The 15,910-nt window shown below is 37.6% G+C and overlaps 1 protein-coding gene across 2 annotated transcripts; it reads left to right on the top strand.

The window, feature by feature from the left end:
* The first annotated feature begins 445 nt into the window (after positions 1-445).
* On the top strand, positions 446-15,140 carry LOC127933323 (phosphatidylinositol 3,4,5-trisphosphate 3-phosphatase and dual-specificity protein phosphatase PTEN). Of its 2 annotated transcripts, XM_052530233.1 has the most exons (10): positions 446-1,223; positions 4,704-4,788; positions 4,966-5,010; positions 5,095-5,138; positions 6,140-6,378; positions 6,526-6,667; positions 7,402-7,470; positions 9,282-9,448; positions 9,840-10,163; positions 14,029-15,140. In XM_052530233.1, the coding sequence occupies exons 1-10, from the start codon at positions 1,139-1,141 to the stop codon at positions 14,212-14,214; spliced, it is 1,386 nt and encodes a 461-aa protein (XP_052386193.1). In that variant the 5' UTR covers positions 446-1,138; the 3' UTR covers positions 14,215-15,140. The 2 variants fall into 2 exon arrangements, with proteins under 2 accessions (XP_052386193.1, XP_052386194.1); XM_052530234.1 differs by lacking the exon at positions 7,402-7,470.
* The last annotated feature ends 770 nt before the right edge of the window (positions 15,141-15,910 follow it).

A 15,910-nucleotide genomic window follows, 5' to 3' on the forward strand; every position in this document is an offset into this window, starting at 1 on the left:
TTATGTTTCATATATCTTCTCCGTGGACCCCCGGTGCACCATCAGGGACACTCGAGGCCCACAGACTCCGCTGTAAAATCATCTACGAAAATATAGGTTACGCATTCTATTGGCTGTATGTGGGGGTGAGACCAGCGCTCTGCACGTAACGAAACAATGTACCGACACCGTGCACGCACGTGACTGCTCTGACAGGGAGAAGCACCACGTACATCCTCACATTCATATCTTTCCGCCCTTCTACTTTAATGTCGCTTTATCACCATTGCGCTTTGGAACTTACCGCATTTCACTTTTACACAACGTGTTTTAGATGTTTAATTTTTCTTCAGCTGGTATTTTTAAAAGCAACTGTTCGTATGGCATATTTCGAGCGTGCGTCCGCGCACTATTTCCGCTCGTGGCGGAAAGATATGTTTTTTTCTCTCTGGGTAAACGTGCCGGATTTACGTTCTTTTTTCCTCCGTGGGAAGCCATGATGGCAGTTTGAGAGCGGAACGCACTGAGGAGAGATGAGTCCCGCCGATAAACCGCATATCTTCACGCTTCTCCAACGGCTATCGTCACATATCTAACACACAACTCAGGTGGAGACTGTCAGTTGTCATTTTTCACGGAACCAACTTGGCCATCCAGAGACGACGATGATCATTCGTTAGGAGGGTTTTGAGGGGGGGGCGGTTTAGCAGTGGTGGCTAGCGGGCGATGCTAGTCGGGAAAGGCTCGCCTGTGTGTTTTCTTCCTCGCGTGGAGATGGAGAGGATTCGCTCCTCTCTCTGGACTTGATCACGGCGTGCGCGCCGGACACACAGACTTCTGCCTTAGTATTGTTGTTACTGTATCGGATGTATTCCGGTTTGACCGGGCCGCGGGATCGGAGGACCTTTTCACCAGCTCGGAGAACTGAGCGATCGGGACCGATAGAGTCGGGCCTGCTGCGCCGGATCGGATAGAGGCCCGTCTGCGAAAAGCTGTAATCCGGCCCGCTGCGCGAAACCCACCGGGCCACACACACACACACACACACACACTATCTCTCAAGGGTGAGAGAGGCACGGAGCCAATCCGAGCAAACATAACGTTGACCCCCTTTCTAAGAATAAACCGGAATAAAACTGAAGTGTTTTGATCTGCTGTCATGGCAATGGCTGCCAAAATTAAAGAAATAGTCAGTCGGAATAAGAGGCGCTACCAAGAAGATGGTTTCGATTTGGACTTAACATGTATCCTTACTCCTATTTACTGTCTGAGCTACTTTAATTTTTTTTTTGTTTAATTTTCTATGCTTCGTTATATATGGTGTCACATCTTGTCATATCATGCTACATGGTTTCCTCCTTTTAATGTCTTTGTATATGTTAGGCAAACCCTTTTTAAAATGCTTAGTCATGACGCTCTTACTGTCTTAATAACGAAATATCTATTTTCGAACCTCTGTTGTAGGATGCAGATATCGGATGGTTTGACAACTACATGGCTGTAATGGCAGACACCCTCTTTCCAGGCTACACTATGCGATCCCCTGTCATTTGGTTGAACATCTGTGTGTTTTGCTGTTTGACAGCTTCTATAGGTGCTTAGCACAACAATCACAACAGTTTACTGACGAGATTGAACAAATCAGTGTGTATTGACAGATCCGTGATTTCTTCTACCAGCTAATGGCAGTACTATTGATCATGTAAAGACATGAGAGGTCTTTTCTGTGGACTTAATGGATAATGCAATATGGAGTGTGTTCAAACCTTGCTATTCTTAGAAATCATTGAATCAGTTGATTTCTAAACACACTTGTGTAGAGAAGTCGAGTAGGCCGGGATGCCCTGTGACTTGAGAATGTCCAACTCGGTCCACTTTACAAGAAAATATTGAACATCTTTAGCCTATCTAAAAGGTAATTACTCAGTCATGTCTCCAGGTCAGCATGTGTCCTGCTTTGTCATCAAGTCCATATGCTCTGGGAAAATTGTAAGGATTTTGATGTCCGAAAGATAATCATTTTGTTTACTCTATCTGTAATAGTGGGTGACCGATATTGACCATTGAAAAACTCTTGAAAGCATATTGCTTAGTGGCTGATATATATATATCAATGAGATGCATATGAACTAGTTTTACACAAAATTATTAAAACTTTGAAAACAGAAATGATTTAATATCGGTTGACAAAGCTGTCAGTTGAATTAGGATCTGAATAATCTGAACTGACTCTTGAAATGTCCATATGTCCGCTGATTAATCAGCTTGGCGTGGTTGATGATGTGTTGTTAATCCATAAAACAAAATTTTATTGTTAACAGAAAAACAGAAGTTTGGTGGAGTTTCCCTTTTGATTGTGAACTCATCATGACTATTGAAGGAATTATGTTAGGTCTTCATTTGCTCTTCCTCATTTTCTTTTGGCCAATATCAGATGGCCTTTTGTTTGAACAATTTGGCCCTTGTGTGCAAACACGGTTTGTGCAAGGGAATGTAGGCAAGGTGCGAGGTCTTATTAACTCACGATTTAGAGAATGAAGCAGATGTGATTGTTCTCGTGCACTTTTTGCAACAGCAAGCTGTTTGACTTTACCGCTGCTAAGCCTCGTAGATTTGAGGAAGTGTGGCAGGTCAGGTGTTTGACAGTAAATGGCCCGCTGTTGTCTTAGACAAGCATTTTTAAATGGGATAAGAGGTTAAATTAAAAATAAAAAAATTAAATGAATGCATTTAGCAGACGCTTTTATCCAAAGCGACTTACAGTGCATGCAGGCTATCAATAGGTTAAGTATAAGAGTAATCTATCAGATTCGTATGTGAGGTTTGTTAAATCCTAACTTCTGGGGGTTTTCGAAATAATCGACAACTCCAGCTGGTCATTGTTAAACACTGTGGTGGCCATGGTTGTCCTGTCCACCATTGCCTTTTCCCCTCGCTGCATTACATCTCACCTCTGGTTTTGCAAAGCTACACCACTGGCATACTGAGCATGCTGGGAATGGTCAAATGTCACCCAAGCTGTCAGAGCTGCAGATTTTGAATGCCTCGGTCTCTTCATCATAGATATTTTTTTAAATGATCATGTTCTCTGTTGCTCTATAACATTGAACGATTTACTTGCTTTTGCTTTTGCTTGATTTCTGAGATTTATTTTTAGTCTGTGTGGTTTAAGTGTCAGTTCAGTATGCTTTCATGATGCTTTGTTCGGAAGGGTGGAGGGTGTTTTAGCTTTCTGGGTGGAAATGGTTTACATGTTAAAACCGCTGGCTCTGACAGTGTGACTGTGTGTGTACATTGCTTGCCTGATATTGAGATACTGCTTAGCAGGTGATGAAGGAGAGGGATGCAATGCAGAGACCTTGTTCTGCTGTCTGTGGTACGTTACTTACACATGAAGAGCATGTCTTGATTGATTGTATATTTTATCCACGTAGAGGTTTCATCTTTACTTGCATAAAATGTACACAAGACAATGAATGGCATCGCCAAAACACATGCGATGTTGTGGTGGTTGTTACTGTGATGGTGTAGGGATACGCAATACCATTTACAGTTGTCTTGCAGAATTGCAGTTACCGATTATACTATCAGGTTGTTTCCAAGAAGTTTGATTATTGATTTTGTTGTCGGAGGGGCTTAAATTGTCCAACTGTGCTTTGAGAATCCTTGTAAACGCTTTGTTCATCATCTATCTTTTTTTGAGGTGTGCTAACCTTAAATACATGACTTTTTCCTTTCCATGTACAATACTATGCAAATCCACCCACCTTCTGCTTTTTCTTAGTCCAATATGGTTTGTCCAGGGTATATTGGTTTTGAACACCAGCTATTTTAATGCTTAAGATTTCTTAGTTATGATGCATGAGTCGCTAACTGTTTTAAAGGAATTGGGCTAAAAATAAGCATGACTCATCCAATTAAAAAGCTCCTGGCTTTCTATTCTGACAGTGTCATGACGGGAAACGAACAGAACCGAGACGCAAGCCCTGCTTCTCTCCCTCTTTCTCCTTCATGTTGTGGTCGAGGTGTGAACATCCCCCGGAGTCTGCACACTTCATGGGTGCGAGAGCCTACAGTAGAAATGCCTGCAGATGCCACAGCGAGCAAGGGAAGTGAGAAACGAGGCTCTGTGAAAGACTGCATTGTCTTTCCATGTCAAAAAGCTGCATGATTCCATGCGAGCTGCATTTGAGTGCTCTAGCTGCTTGGTGACCTTTGACCTGGTTGGTATAGATGAGAGTTGTGAAGCTGTTTGACCTGGTTTGCGTAGGTAGAAAGTGCAGACACTCCTGTGCCTACGGTCTGACGCTTTGCTTAAAGGTCAATGCATAATGAAGATGGGTGAGAGTGTGACATTTACACTTTACAGACAGCTGAGCATCTGTGTCACAAGTTTTGCCTTTGTTTTCTGTTTGTTGATTTTGAAGTCTTGGGTAAGCTGCAAGCCATCTGAACTACAGGCTGACTGCATTATTAAAGCATTTTTTCCCTTTTTCTTTCTTTCTTTTTTAATTTTAATTTTAATTTATTTATTTTTTTACAGCTTTCCGAGGAATCTTTGTCCAAACATCCAATATCGTTCCATGTTTATGTTGTTGCATAAATGTCTTGCCGTCTTTTTGATGTTCATCTTGTTTTTGTTTTTGTCACTTGTGAGTATAATCTTAGCTTAAATCTTGTCAAGTGTTTTATAGTCACCTCATTTTCCTTAACAAGTATACTAGACATCTACCCAAATATCATTGCCATGGGATTCCCTGCAGAACGGTTGGAGGGAGTTTACAGAAACAATATAGATGATGTGGTCCGGTGAGTCCAGTTGGAAAAAAAAACGCAAAATCTCTAGCTTGTTTTTTTTTTTTTTTTAGTTCATCCCACTGTGTATTTGACGTTAAGGTGTTTTTTTAAGTTAAACATTGTCAACAAGTCTCCAAAAGAAAATACTGTCATTTCAGGTTTTCTCACATGGTGTTGTTTTCTTTCCAGATTCCTTGATTCGAAGCACAAACATCATTATAAAATTTATAATCTGTAAGTGTTTGGTTATTTTTGGTTCATAATATTAGTGATTATTGTAAGAATATTGGGTGCTCAGAGTTGTGCTTTTCCTTCCAGATGTGCTGAACGACACTACGATGCATCCAAATTCAACTGTAGGGGTGAGTACTTCTACTTTCATTTTCCAATATTACATTTAAATTTTCAAACTGGAGCTTTTGGGGTTTTTGTCTTTTGTTTGAAAAGTGGTGATTGCAAGTACTTTACCACAGTGTCTCTTTAATTACACCTGAATGAAAGACAAACTCTACTTTCAGCATACTTTAAGTGATTCAGTTTGATTTTTAAGGCTGGAATACACCACAACTTTTGCCCAGATTTGCAGTCTGGAGGAGTTGGAAAGTTACGGAAAGTCTTAGCCAGTCTACAGATTTTGGGTGGTCAGAATAGACCAAAAATTGCCTCGTGTTTGATAAAACACAGGATTTTAGAAATAGAAGAGGGGTTGCACTTTTTAACATTTGCTCTGTCCGCAGTTAATATCGCACATTATATATAACTGATCATATTTAACTGATATTTGAGTGTCTCCTTGAGTTGCTTGGTGAGATGGTTTGTTATTGATGATTATTGATGTGAAGTTGTTGTGCAGATTTAGCTTCTAGTAATGAGTTTTGTACTAATCACATGCAAGGAAGCAACACCAAAGCAACCTGAAACTGTAAGAGAAATATTTTTGCTTAAAAAAAAAAAATTAATTGTAGAAGCTTTTCTGCTGTTTATTAAAAGCAAAAAAAGCAACTGTTTTTATGTCTATTTTAGTTAGTGACCAGGGCTGTCACAATATCAGATTTTCATTTCGTGATTGTTATGGCCAAAAGAAGTCACAATAATGGTATTATTAATGGTATGTAATTTTTACTTTTTTTTTTTTTTTTTCTTTCTTTTTTTTTTGGATGGCCCTCAAAGTATGTGTGGAGCGTGCTACAAGAAGCACTCAAAATAATTGAGTGTCAGTCAGATTATTTACCATGTTATCAATATTTCATGATATCAATACCAGTGTATTCTCGGGCATTGTGTTCTCTGTCCTATTCTGAAGGACTATAAAGGTGATTCTAAAATCCGCTGAGTACTGAATCTTAAATCTTTTCGTCTTTAGTGGCTCAATATCCCTTCGAGGACCATAACCCCCCACAGTTGGAATTAATAAAGCCCTTCTGCGAGGATCTCGACCAGTGGCTGTCTGAAGATGAGAGCCATGTGGCGGCCATCCACTGCAAGGCAGGCAAAGGTCGCACGGGGGTCATGATATGCGCGTACCTGTTGCATCGTAAGAAGTTCTCAGATGCACAAGAAGCACTGGACTTTTATGGGGAAGTCAGGACCAGGGATAAAAAGGTACGACCGTTTGGTCCTGCGTTCTACTTATGATATGAAACTGCTGTTGTACTGAAGAAGAGGTATTACAGCTATTTTACATTCACAAGTTTTAACGGAACACAAGCAGTTTTCCCTGTAAATTACTTAGCCATTTTTCTTTTTCAGGGGGTCACCATTCCCAGTCAGCGCAGGTATGTGTATTACTACAACTACCTGCTGAAGAACAAGCTGGACTATAAACCAGTTGCTCTCCTCTTCCATAAAATGGTTTTCCAGACTCTGCCAATGTTCAGTGGGGGCAACTGCAGTAAGTCTTACTCTCCTTTAACCTTGTCTTAAATATGTAATATGTCACAATTCCGCTTTTTGGGATATTAAAGTGGTTTTAAAAGCATATTTGTATATATGTTATACATTGAAAAGTCTGAGATGTTTTGAAAGTGTGTTATTTGATAAAACTGACCTGGTTGTGTTGTCATGTGGGGCTGTGGTCACACTCACAAAGGAGCTGCCATTCTGTTTGCCATTTTAACCCTGTACCACATCTTTTGGCTATGTCCCCAACACTAACACTCATGGGTACACTGTCTTCCTCTGTTACTGGTTTCTTTTCTTTAAAAAATTTCCCTTGAGAACTCTGTTCTGACATAGTAGCTTCTGCAGCCCACAACACAGTCTCTCGTATAATGACATCACAGATTGCGCCCTCTGTTCTCTCATTCCCCCATTCATACATGGGGTACTATTCCATATTTTGTTTATGTTTGTGGAACTGTATGCCACAGCCAGGCTGAACGCCAACCCAAATTGCACCCTACATCACACTCATTTTTGGGAAGCTCTTCAATGTATCAAAATTGGAACAAAAAGTGCAGAGTCAGTCTTAGAACTCCCATGATTCAGAGGTAGACTCTGGAGTTCCAGATCGTGTGTGTGTGTGTGTGTGTGTGAGATGGCTTTCATGCCAGGGCCAGTGTGGTGCAGCCGAGCTCTTGGCCAGGCTGATGGTGATGGTGTTTAACTTCCTTCTCTCTCTCTAAGGGGACAGTACTGTAAAAAACAGGAGTGAGGTGAATCCCCAGGGCTTCAAGAAAGGCAACTGGCACTGGGGTAAAATGGCATTACTTTACTACTACTCTTAAGGGAAATATCTTCAAATGTCAGACAGGCCCTGCCCTGTACTGCATTCAGTACAGTACTGCTTACAGCGTTTATTGCTCTAGTCTCTTTCAGGCAGGAGCCCAGAAACAGGTAGAAAGAAGTCCTAAATATTTTATCTGCTCTAAAATCCATAGAGATGCTCAGTTTAAAATAAAAATAAAGATAGAATTCTAAATGTCTCTCTGAATAAATTTGCTCTGCATTAAAGGGTTAGTTCACCCAGAAATGAAAGTTAGACTTTTACTCACCCTACGGTGCCTCAGGTGTGAAAAAGTGCACTTTTCTTTGGTTTTACAAAGCAATGTGTTGAATGAAACGGTAGACATTAAATATAGCATTATATTGTGTGTATATATAATTATAGCATTTATCGTGTAATTACTATTATTTTCTAGTTAATCCATGTTGATTTTTTACCGCAAACAATTAGCTGTCACTTTAATTCAGCATGTGCATGCAGCATAAATCCCACTAGGGCTGCACGATTGACAAAAATCATAATAGTCGATTATTACTTTAAAATTGTACTTGCGATTATTAATTATGATGATCACATTTTGCAATAAATGATCTTTATACGATTGTTTTATGCAACTGCACGCTGTATCTGAAAACACTCTAACTGAAAAACTTTTAGTGCTTTTCTATAGTATTAAGCCTCAAATGTCAACTATACATCGGATTTGTGAAAATATGAATGGTATTATAATGTTATACTAAAACTAATGGGAAAAACCCTTAAAGATAACATGTAGAAAGAAAAACAAATCTTAAGCTTGCAGAGTAACATAAGTGGACTTTGAATGATTAATTGCTTCTTTTTGAACGATTATGTAATTGTGGCATCCATAATCTACAAAATCTTTTAATTATTGCAAGCGATAAATACAATATTCCATCTATATCCTTGTAAACACAGCTGTTTTTTGTCTTAAGTGAACATAAACAGACGAGAAAGTAAACACATGTGTAACAGTATTTATTTTACTCATGATACTGCTTAATGATTTGTTTGTTCCCATTTTATTACTGACTGTTTACTTGTCTTTCACAATTAAATTTTTTATATTTACGTTAGTCTTGTTTTTGCTATGGTCTTTTTGTTAAAACCATATGGGTAAATGTTTCTTTTCTGTGTAGGCTGCTGAGTTTTGCTGATATTACTCAGCTGCAACAAAATACTTTGTAAAAAGACAGAATATTTGGCATCTAAGTGTTTACATTTTTTTTTTTTTTTTTTATCTCACTGGATTCAAAATTAGGAATTGATAAGAACTGGAATCAACTAAATTCAAATGATACTCAACCCTACCAGTCAGGAATTACATTTTAAAAATGTGACCAAAACAGCATTTCCCGCTAGCATTTTGAGTCCTGTTAAGTGGCTTTCAAACACATTTTCAAACAGTGGCCAATCCAGAGGTGTTTAAGAATCCGCTCAAAATGCTAGTGGAAAATGCTGGTATCGTCACATTTTAAAAATTTCAGTACAGACATCCTTATCTCCCTTTGCATCAGCCCCGTTTCTAATCACTGACATTGGCTTGACTGACGATGTCAGATCTGGCGGTGGAGTTATTTCACTCAGTGTGGGCTTCATGATAATTAACACCTTTCTTTATTTCCTCTTTGCTGAATACAGTTCTTTTGCATAGCTTTTGATTTTCTCGTTCTCATTTTAAATTTATTCCCACCATTTCCTCTTCCTAAATGTCTCCGTCTCTTTCTCACTCTCCCCATCTCTCTGTTCTGTCTAACAGATCCTCAGTTCGTCGTGTATCAGTTGAAGGTAAAGATCCACACGTCAAACCCAGCCCACACACGGAGGGAAGAGAAGCACATGATCTTTGAGTTCCCTCAGCCTCTTCCAGTTTGTGGCGACATCAAAGTGGAATTCTTCCACAAACAGAGCAAGATGATGAAGAAGGTAAGTTCTTGTGTATACTTTGACCTATAACCCTTTCTCTGAATACCACATTGTTGTTGGTACACCGTATCACAGGATCTTGACCCCGTGTCCAAGTCTGCAGGGAGATGTTGCCTTTTGGCGGTTTGTGGTTTTCCTATTGTTTTATGTCTTTGGTTAAGCAGCTACTTCATCCTTTTGCACGTGCTCTAAATGTTGCTTCCTCATTTTAGTTTTTTCTTTCTTCCAACAGAGCGCGTCTGTCCTGTGTGTGTTTGTGTTTCTGCTCTATATAAACGTGTTTATAAGTGCTGTTGTTGGAATGTGTATTTGTGTTTGTAAACACTTGCTATTTCTGGCCATCCAATGCCCAAATGTAAACCGTTTTCTGTGTGCTCATGTGTGTTCGCAGGATAAAATGTTCCATTTCTGGATAAACACATTCTTCATCCCGGGTCCCGAGGAAGCTGGGGAGAAAGTGGAGAATGGGTCGGTGGTCAATGACGTGGACAGCCTCTCCTCTCAGAGCCAGAGCTCTCCGGCCGAGAGGGAGAGAGAGAAGGAGCGAGGGATTGCAGCGGGAGGATTTGAAAGAGAAAAGGGTGCAGAAAGGGGAGGAGAGCGAGCAGGAGTAGCGGATGGAGATAAAGACTACTTGATTCTGACCTTAACGAAGAATGACTTGGATAAGGCCAATAAGGACAAAGCTAACCGATATTTCTCACCCAACTTCAAGGTGAGGGCACACCATTCAAAACTATACAATGGATTGATCAAAGTAGCTTTATAATAACTCATCTACTGGCATCAAAACATTACTTAATTTGGAAACACAAGACAGCAGTATGGGTTTTTAAATGTTTAAATTAGGGATGTCAACGATTAATCTATGATCGATTAATTGTCGATTATGATGCAGTCGATTAAAGCTGGCGATGGTCGGTTAACCGATTTAATGTTGGGTTGCGTGCGTCTCATGTGCACTCTACATGTGCGAGCGGCTGTGAGCGACGGTATATAAATGCATCATTCATTCACAATGTACAAATTAAGATTTTAATGTGATTTAAACTCATTAAAAAAAAAAATTAAATAGAAACAACACAAGTTCTTCAACATGGAAGGCAATAGAAATGTCGTAGATAAGTCATTTCATCAGATAATTGTTTCATGTCATGCACTTTGCAGGGCTGCGGGACAAAGAACAGATAGGCTATTCATTCCTACAACTTGTTAATTTGTGACTATGACTTATTAATTTGTGGCAGTTGTCCATGTTTCATTAATGTTGTTCCCTAAATAAGCCATGATTTAACTGAAATACGGGAACACATTAATAAATGGAACGAATTCTTAATTTCCCTTCGCATGTTTACCACAGTATGAGATGCGAAAACATTGATTATAAGTGGAAGATAATAAAAGAAACCTCTGAAATTAGAGGTTTAGCCTGCAAAGATTTAGGAAAAGAAACCATGCCTAAATGTTATTGAATTTGCGGAAATTCGTGACCAACCGCAAAACCAGAACAAAGCCACGTAAAGACTATTTGTGCTTTTATGCTTTAGGGAAAATGTATAGCCTATACAAGTTATAGGTCTATCATAAAAATCACAATTTGTTTTCATAAATTTAAAAATAAATAAATAAATTAAAAAATATATTTTTTTACATATTTGTTAAACCTGTCATCATGTCCTGACAGTAGAATATGAGACAGATAATCTGTGAAAAAATCAAGCTCCTCTGGCTCCTCCCAGTGGTCCTATTGCCATTTGCAGAAACTCCATCGCTCCCGGTAAGAAATCAATCAGAGCTGCGGTCCGTAACTTTTATTGTGTTCAAAATGTAGAAATATTTATATAATAAGCGAGTACACCATGAATCCATTTTCCAAACCGTGTTTTTAGCTTGTCCTGAATCACTAGGGTGCACCTATAATAAGTGTTTATATTCGGACTATTTTAGATTGCTTCGGGGGTACCGCAGCGGAGTAACCCAGTACCTTTGTGATTCATCATAGACATAAACAGAGAGAAGTAGTTCCGGCTACGATGTTCTTGGATAGAAATGGATGACAGTTTGTTTGCTTTATTTTACAAGAGCACAAATCTTCAGTTTTTATTGTGAGTGTGTGCACAAATGAAAGTAAACACTTTTGTGGAAAAGGTTTTTTTTTTCGATTTTATTTTATTTTTTATCTCTCAGCTGTTTCAAATGCGCCGGAGCCTGGCTCACACGTATTCCAGCAATTCAAACTTGCATCACAGTCTGTTCATTATCAAAATAAAATAGTCAACTAAACATTTAAAAGGTTACACTGGTCAGTTTAAATAGACTGTAGTATACTGGTTCACTCTGCTGTTATGCATGCGTGTAAAGTACAAGTCTAGTTTACATTAGAAATAATAGTTTAACATTCAAATACATTTCAAATATGGAACGCAAAAATTCAAAATCTGACATTTTCCAGAATCCAGTAGGATCAAATTAATGTGAGCACCAGTGTGTTTTGCTTCAACCGATGGAAGCAGTTCACTAACTGCACAGCCACACGTGCAAATTTTATTTTAAATGCCATAATTTCTGTTGAAAACATTGCAATTGTGTTTTAAAATACTACAACGAGCACCACAAAACCTTTTAAAGAGATGCATTCAGTGGTCTCCGTGCAGGATAGGAAACAGTCAACAAAGTAAAATGACCTCAAACGTATGGCGCGCTCTCTTCATTTTATCATATGATCATAATCACATCTATTCATTTTGTAATTCTGCTACTAGCATTTTAATAAGACTAAAACCCCTTTAATTCCTGTGAGAAAGTGTTTTTTGTGTGTGAGTGTGTGGCTTTTGTGCATCCGGTCATGCCGGTGACTGTGTGCTGCTTAGGGCAGTCACAATAACAAATTTTGCTGGACGATAAATTGTCCAAGAAATTATTGCGATAAACTATAATATTGTCATTCTAAGACCAGTTTCAACTAATATAATGATAATTGCATAATAACTGAGATGCACCTTTTCAAAGATCAATAAACTTAGATTTTATGGCAGATTCAGAGCAAGAAATACCAACATGTTGACTTTGTGTGGCTTAAAAATAGTTAATTTTGTATGTTATAATATGTTTATATGCCAGTAAGGGATGCTCATATTGACCGTTTAATTTAAATTTGACATCCCTAGTTTAAATCACAATTCAAATTGCAATGTTTATAAAAAGTAATTGAATGGGTTTTTAATTTCAATTGTGGAGCTTCAGTATTTTTGTTTAAACAGATGTACATTTACAGTCATGTTTTCTCTGTGTGTCCTGTTGGGTTTAAGGAGTTGATCACATGACACTCATTATGTTATTTGTCTCTGAATGACTCATTTAAATGGATGAAAAGTAAAAAAAAAAAAAAAAAAAAAAAAAGTGTATTAAAAAATTTATTCATTCATATTTTTTTATTCTATTCATCCAAGGATACTGAAGAAAAAAATATCTTGGTTTCCATTAAAAAATATTAAACAGCATTAATCTTTATAGCATTGATGCAAAGAAAAAAATGTTTCGGGCATCAGATCAGCATATAAGAATAATATCAGGAATAAATTACAGTTTTGAATATATTTAAACAGAAAACAGTTATTTGACATTATTACAATATTACTGATTTGAATTGGATGAAATAAATGCTGCCTTGGAGAGCAAGTGTGTGTGTGTGTATATATACACTCCCAGTTAAAAGTTTCGAATCAGAACGATTTTTTAATGTTTTTTACTGGAGTTTCTTATGCTCATTAAGGCATTTATTTGATCAAAAATACAGGAGAAAAGTGTGTTACATCATATTATTATGATGTAAAATTGTTTTTCTGTTTTAATAAACATTAATCTCTAATTTATTCCTGTGACGCAAAGCTGAATTTTCAGCATCATTACCCCAGTCTTCAGTGTCCCGTGATCCTTCAGAAATCATTCTAATGTGTTGATTTATTATCAGTGCTGGAAACTGTTGTGCTGCTTAATATTTTTTTGGAACCTGTGATAATTTTGTTCAGGATACTTTGATGAATAAAACTTTTATTCAGCAAGCATGTTAAATTAAGAAGTGATGGCAAAGATTTATATTGTTAGAAAAGATTTATATTTTGAATAAATGCTGTTCTTTCTAACTTTATTCATTAAAGAATCCTGAAAAAGGTATCGCAGTTTCACAAAAAATATGTGGCAGCACAACTGTTGCTTAAATTGATAATAAATTGGCATATTAAAATAATTTAAGGATCATATGACACTTTAAACTGGAGTAATGACTGATGGAAATTAAGCTTTGCATCACAGAAATAAATTTTATTTTAAAGGATATTAAAATAGAAACCATTATTTTATATTGTAATATTTTGCAAGAATTTTTTTTTTTTTTTTTTTTTTTTTTTTTTTTTTTGCATATTTGATCAAATAAATACTGCTTTCTTTTAAAAACATTACAAGTCTTACTGATCCCAAACTTTTGAACAGCTATATATATGATTCATACATTAAGAATGTTTAATTTTGTATTCTGCAAAGCACAGATATTTATGCTACCTTCTATCTTTTGTCTCTGTCAGGTGAAGTTGTACTTCACAAAGACCGTGGAGGAGCCCTCAAACTCAGAAGCGAGCACTTCAACTTCTGTCACTCCGGATGTGAGTGATAATGAACCCGATCACTACCGCTATTCAGACACCACTGATTCCGACCCGGAAAATGAACCTTTTGATGAGGAACAACACACACAGATTACAAAAGTCTGAACACTTTTTGGCCTCTACACACACACACACATACATATACACAAACACAAACAAACACATGCCGGACAAAAACAAGAAAAACCAACCAACACCAGTGAAATAAAAAAGGAGAAAACTTGAAAATAAACTGAAGAGAAAAGGACCCTTCCTCCTCTACCCCTCCAACAGCTCGAGGACAGTCAAGTCGAATGCCATTGATCACAGATGAAGAAAAATATCCCGACCAATTTATTGTTTTACTTCATTTTGATTATGACGAATTTTGTGTGTGGATAACAACACCGTTGCCTGAGGTGGGAGGGAGGGTCCTGTAGCTATTCTGTGTATATAAAATCCCTTTTTTGTGTCAAAGATGTTACAAATCTAGGCAATCAGGCGAGGCGAGGAGAAGGGAGGGGAGGAGAGGTAGAGCAGAACACACATCTCTCCTTCTCCCTGTCTTCACCCAGGCCAGTGCTGCAATCACCCTCTCCCCCTCTCCCTCGCTCTTCCCCTCCTTACTGTGAATGCTTCTCGTGCTGTCTGCAGGCGCTAAGAACTTTGACCCCTTCCTGCGCCGTGTGTGCTGGTGTACGTAGTCCTTCAGGCTGTTGTACAAAGGCTACGGCATGCCAGCGTTCCTTTTTCCTAGCCTCACAACCTTCCCCTCCCCCATCCCACTGTGTATAACGATAAATTATGCAGGAAAACACGACATCCGATGTAATTGTCTGTGTTTTTTTTTTCTTTATTTTTTTTTCTTTTTTTATCCTAAGATAATAAAAAATATAATACATGAAAGCGCAGGGAACCAGTGTTTGCAATAATGTTAACACTCAACATTTAAAGGACAAATTGGTGTGCATGTCATTGGAGTCAGTGTCCATGTTTAATAAATGCTATATGATGTGTTTTTATTAAAACAAAAGTGTCAGAACTCTCTTAAACAGTCGTCTGAGATCAATATACAAAAGTCAGTTTTAAAAAACTGAGCTATAATTGTGTGTTTATATGTATGTGTGTGTGTGTGTAAACTTTCATAGCTTGAATTCTCTCTCTCAATGATTACACACTGTGCACTTCCATTTGGGGTTGGTAAGACTTTTTATTATTGAACACTGTGCTCACCAAGGCTGTGTTTATTTTAATCAGAAATACAGTAAACAAATACTATGAAATATCGTTCATTTAAAATAAGTTTTTAATCATATATTTTAAAATCTAATTTATTACTTTGATGGCAAAGCTGAATTTTCACTAGACATTACTCCATTCTTGAGTCACATGATCTTTCAGAAATTATTTTTATGAATGGTTGATCAATCTGAAAAAGATTGTTTTGATGAACAAAGTTCAAAAGAACAACACTTATTTGAAATATAATTTTGTAACAATGTAGAAGTCTTTACTGAACCATTTTATTGGGGCTAATTTTAGAACTGATAATAGTTTTCCTCTCTTTCCTTTTTTTTTTTTTTTGGTCATTTTATGAGGATTTCATATTTTTGAGAATTTTTCCATAAAGGGATATTCACCCAAAAATGAAAATTACCCCATGATTTACTCACTCTCAAGCCATATGACATTATTCTTTCAGACGAATCTAATCGGAGTTATATTTAAAAATGTCCTGGTAGGGATGCACGATATTGGATTTTGGCCGATATTCGATATGCCGATATTTTCTAAATAATTTTGTCCGATGTCGATACCGATA

This window comes from Carassius gibelio, chromosome A17 (assembly GCF_023724105.1).
Source record: "Carassius gibelio isolate Cgi1373 ecotype wild population from Czech Republic chromosome A17, carGib1.2-hapl.c, whole genome shotgun sequence".
Classification (NCBI taxonomy): Eukaryota; Metazoa; Chordata; class Actinopteri; order Cypriniformes; family Cyprinidae; genus Carassius; species Carassius gibelio.

What these genes read in the sequence shown, in the direction of transcription:
- LOC127933323 (XM_052530233.1), top strand. Translation starts at nt 1,139, where the DNA reads ATGGCAATGGCTGCCAAAATTAAAGAAATAGTCAGTCGGAATAAGAGG. An exon ending in ATCCAAATTCAACTGTAGGG is followed by an intron (nt 5,139 to 6,139) that starts GTGAGTACTTCT and finishes TTTCGTCTTTAG; the next exon opens with TGGCTCAATATCCCTTCGAG. An exon ending in TCAGGACCAGGGATAAAAAG is followed by an intron (nt 6,379 to 6,525) that starts GTACGACCGTTT and finishes TTTCTTTTTCAG; the next exon opens with GGGGTCACCATTCCCAGTCA.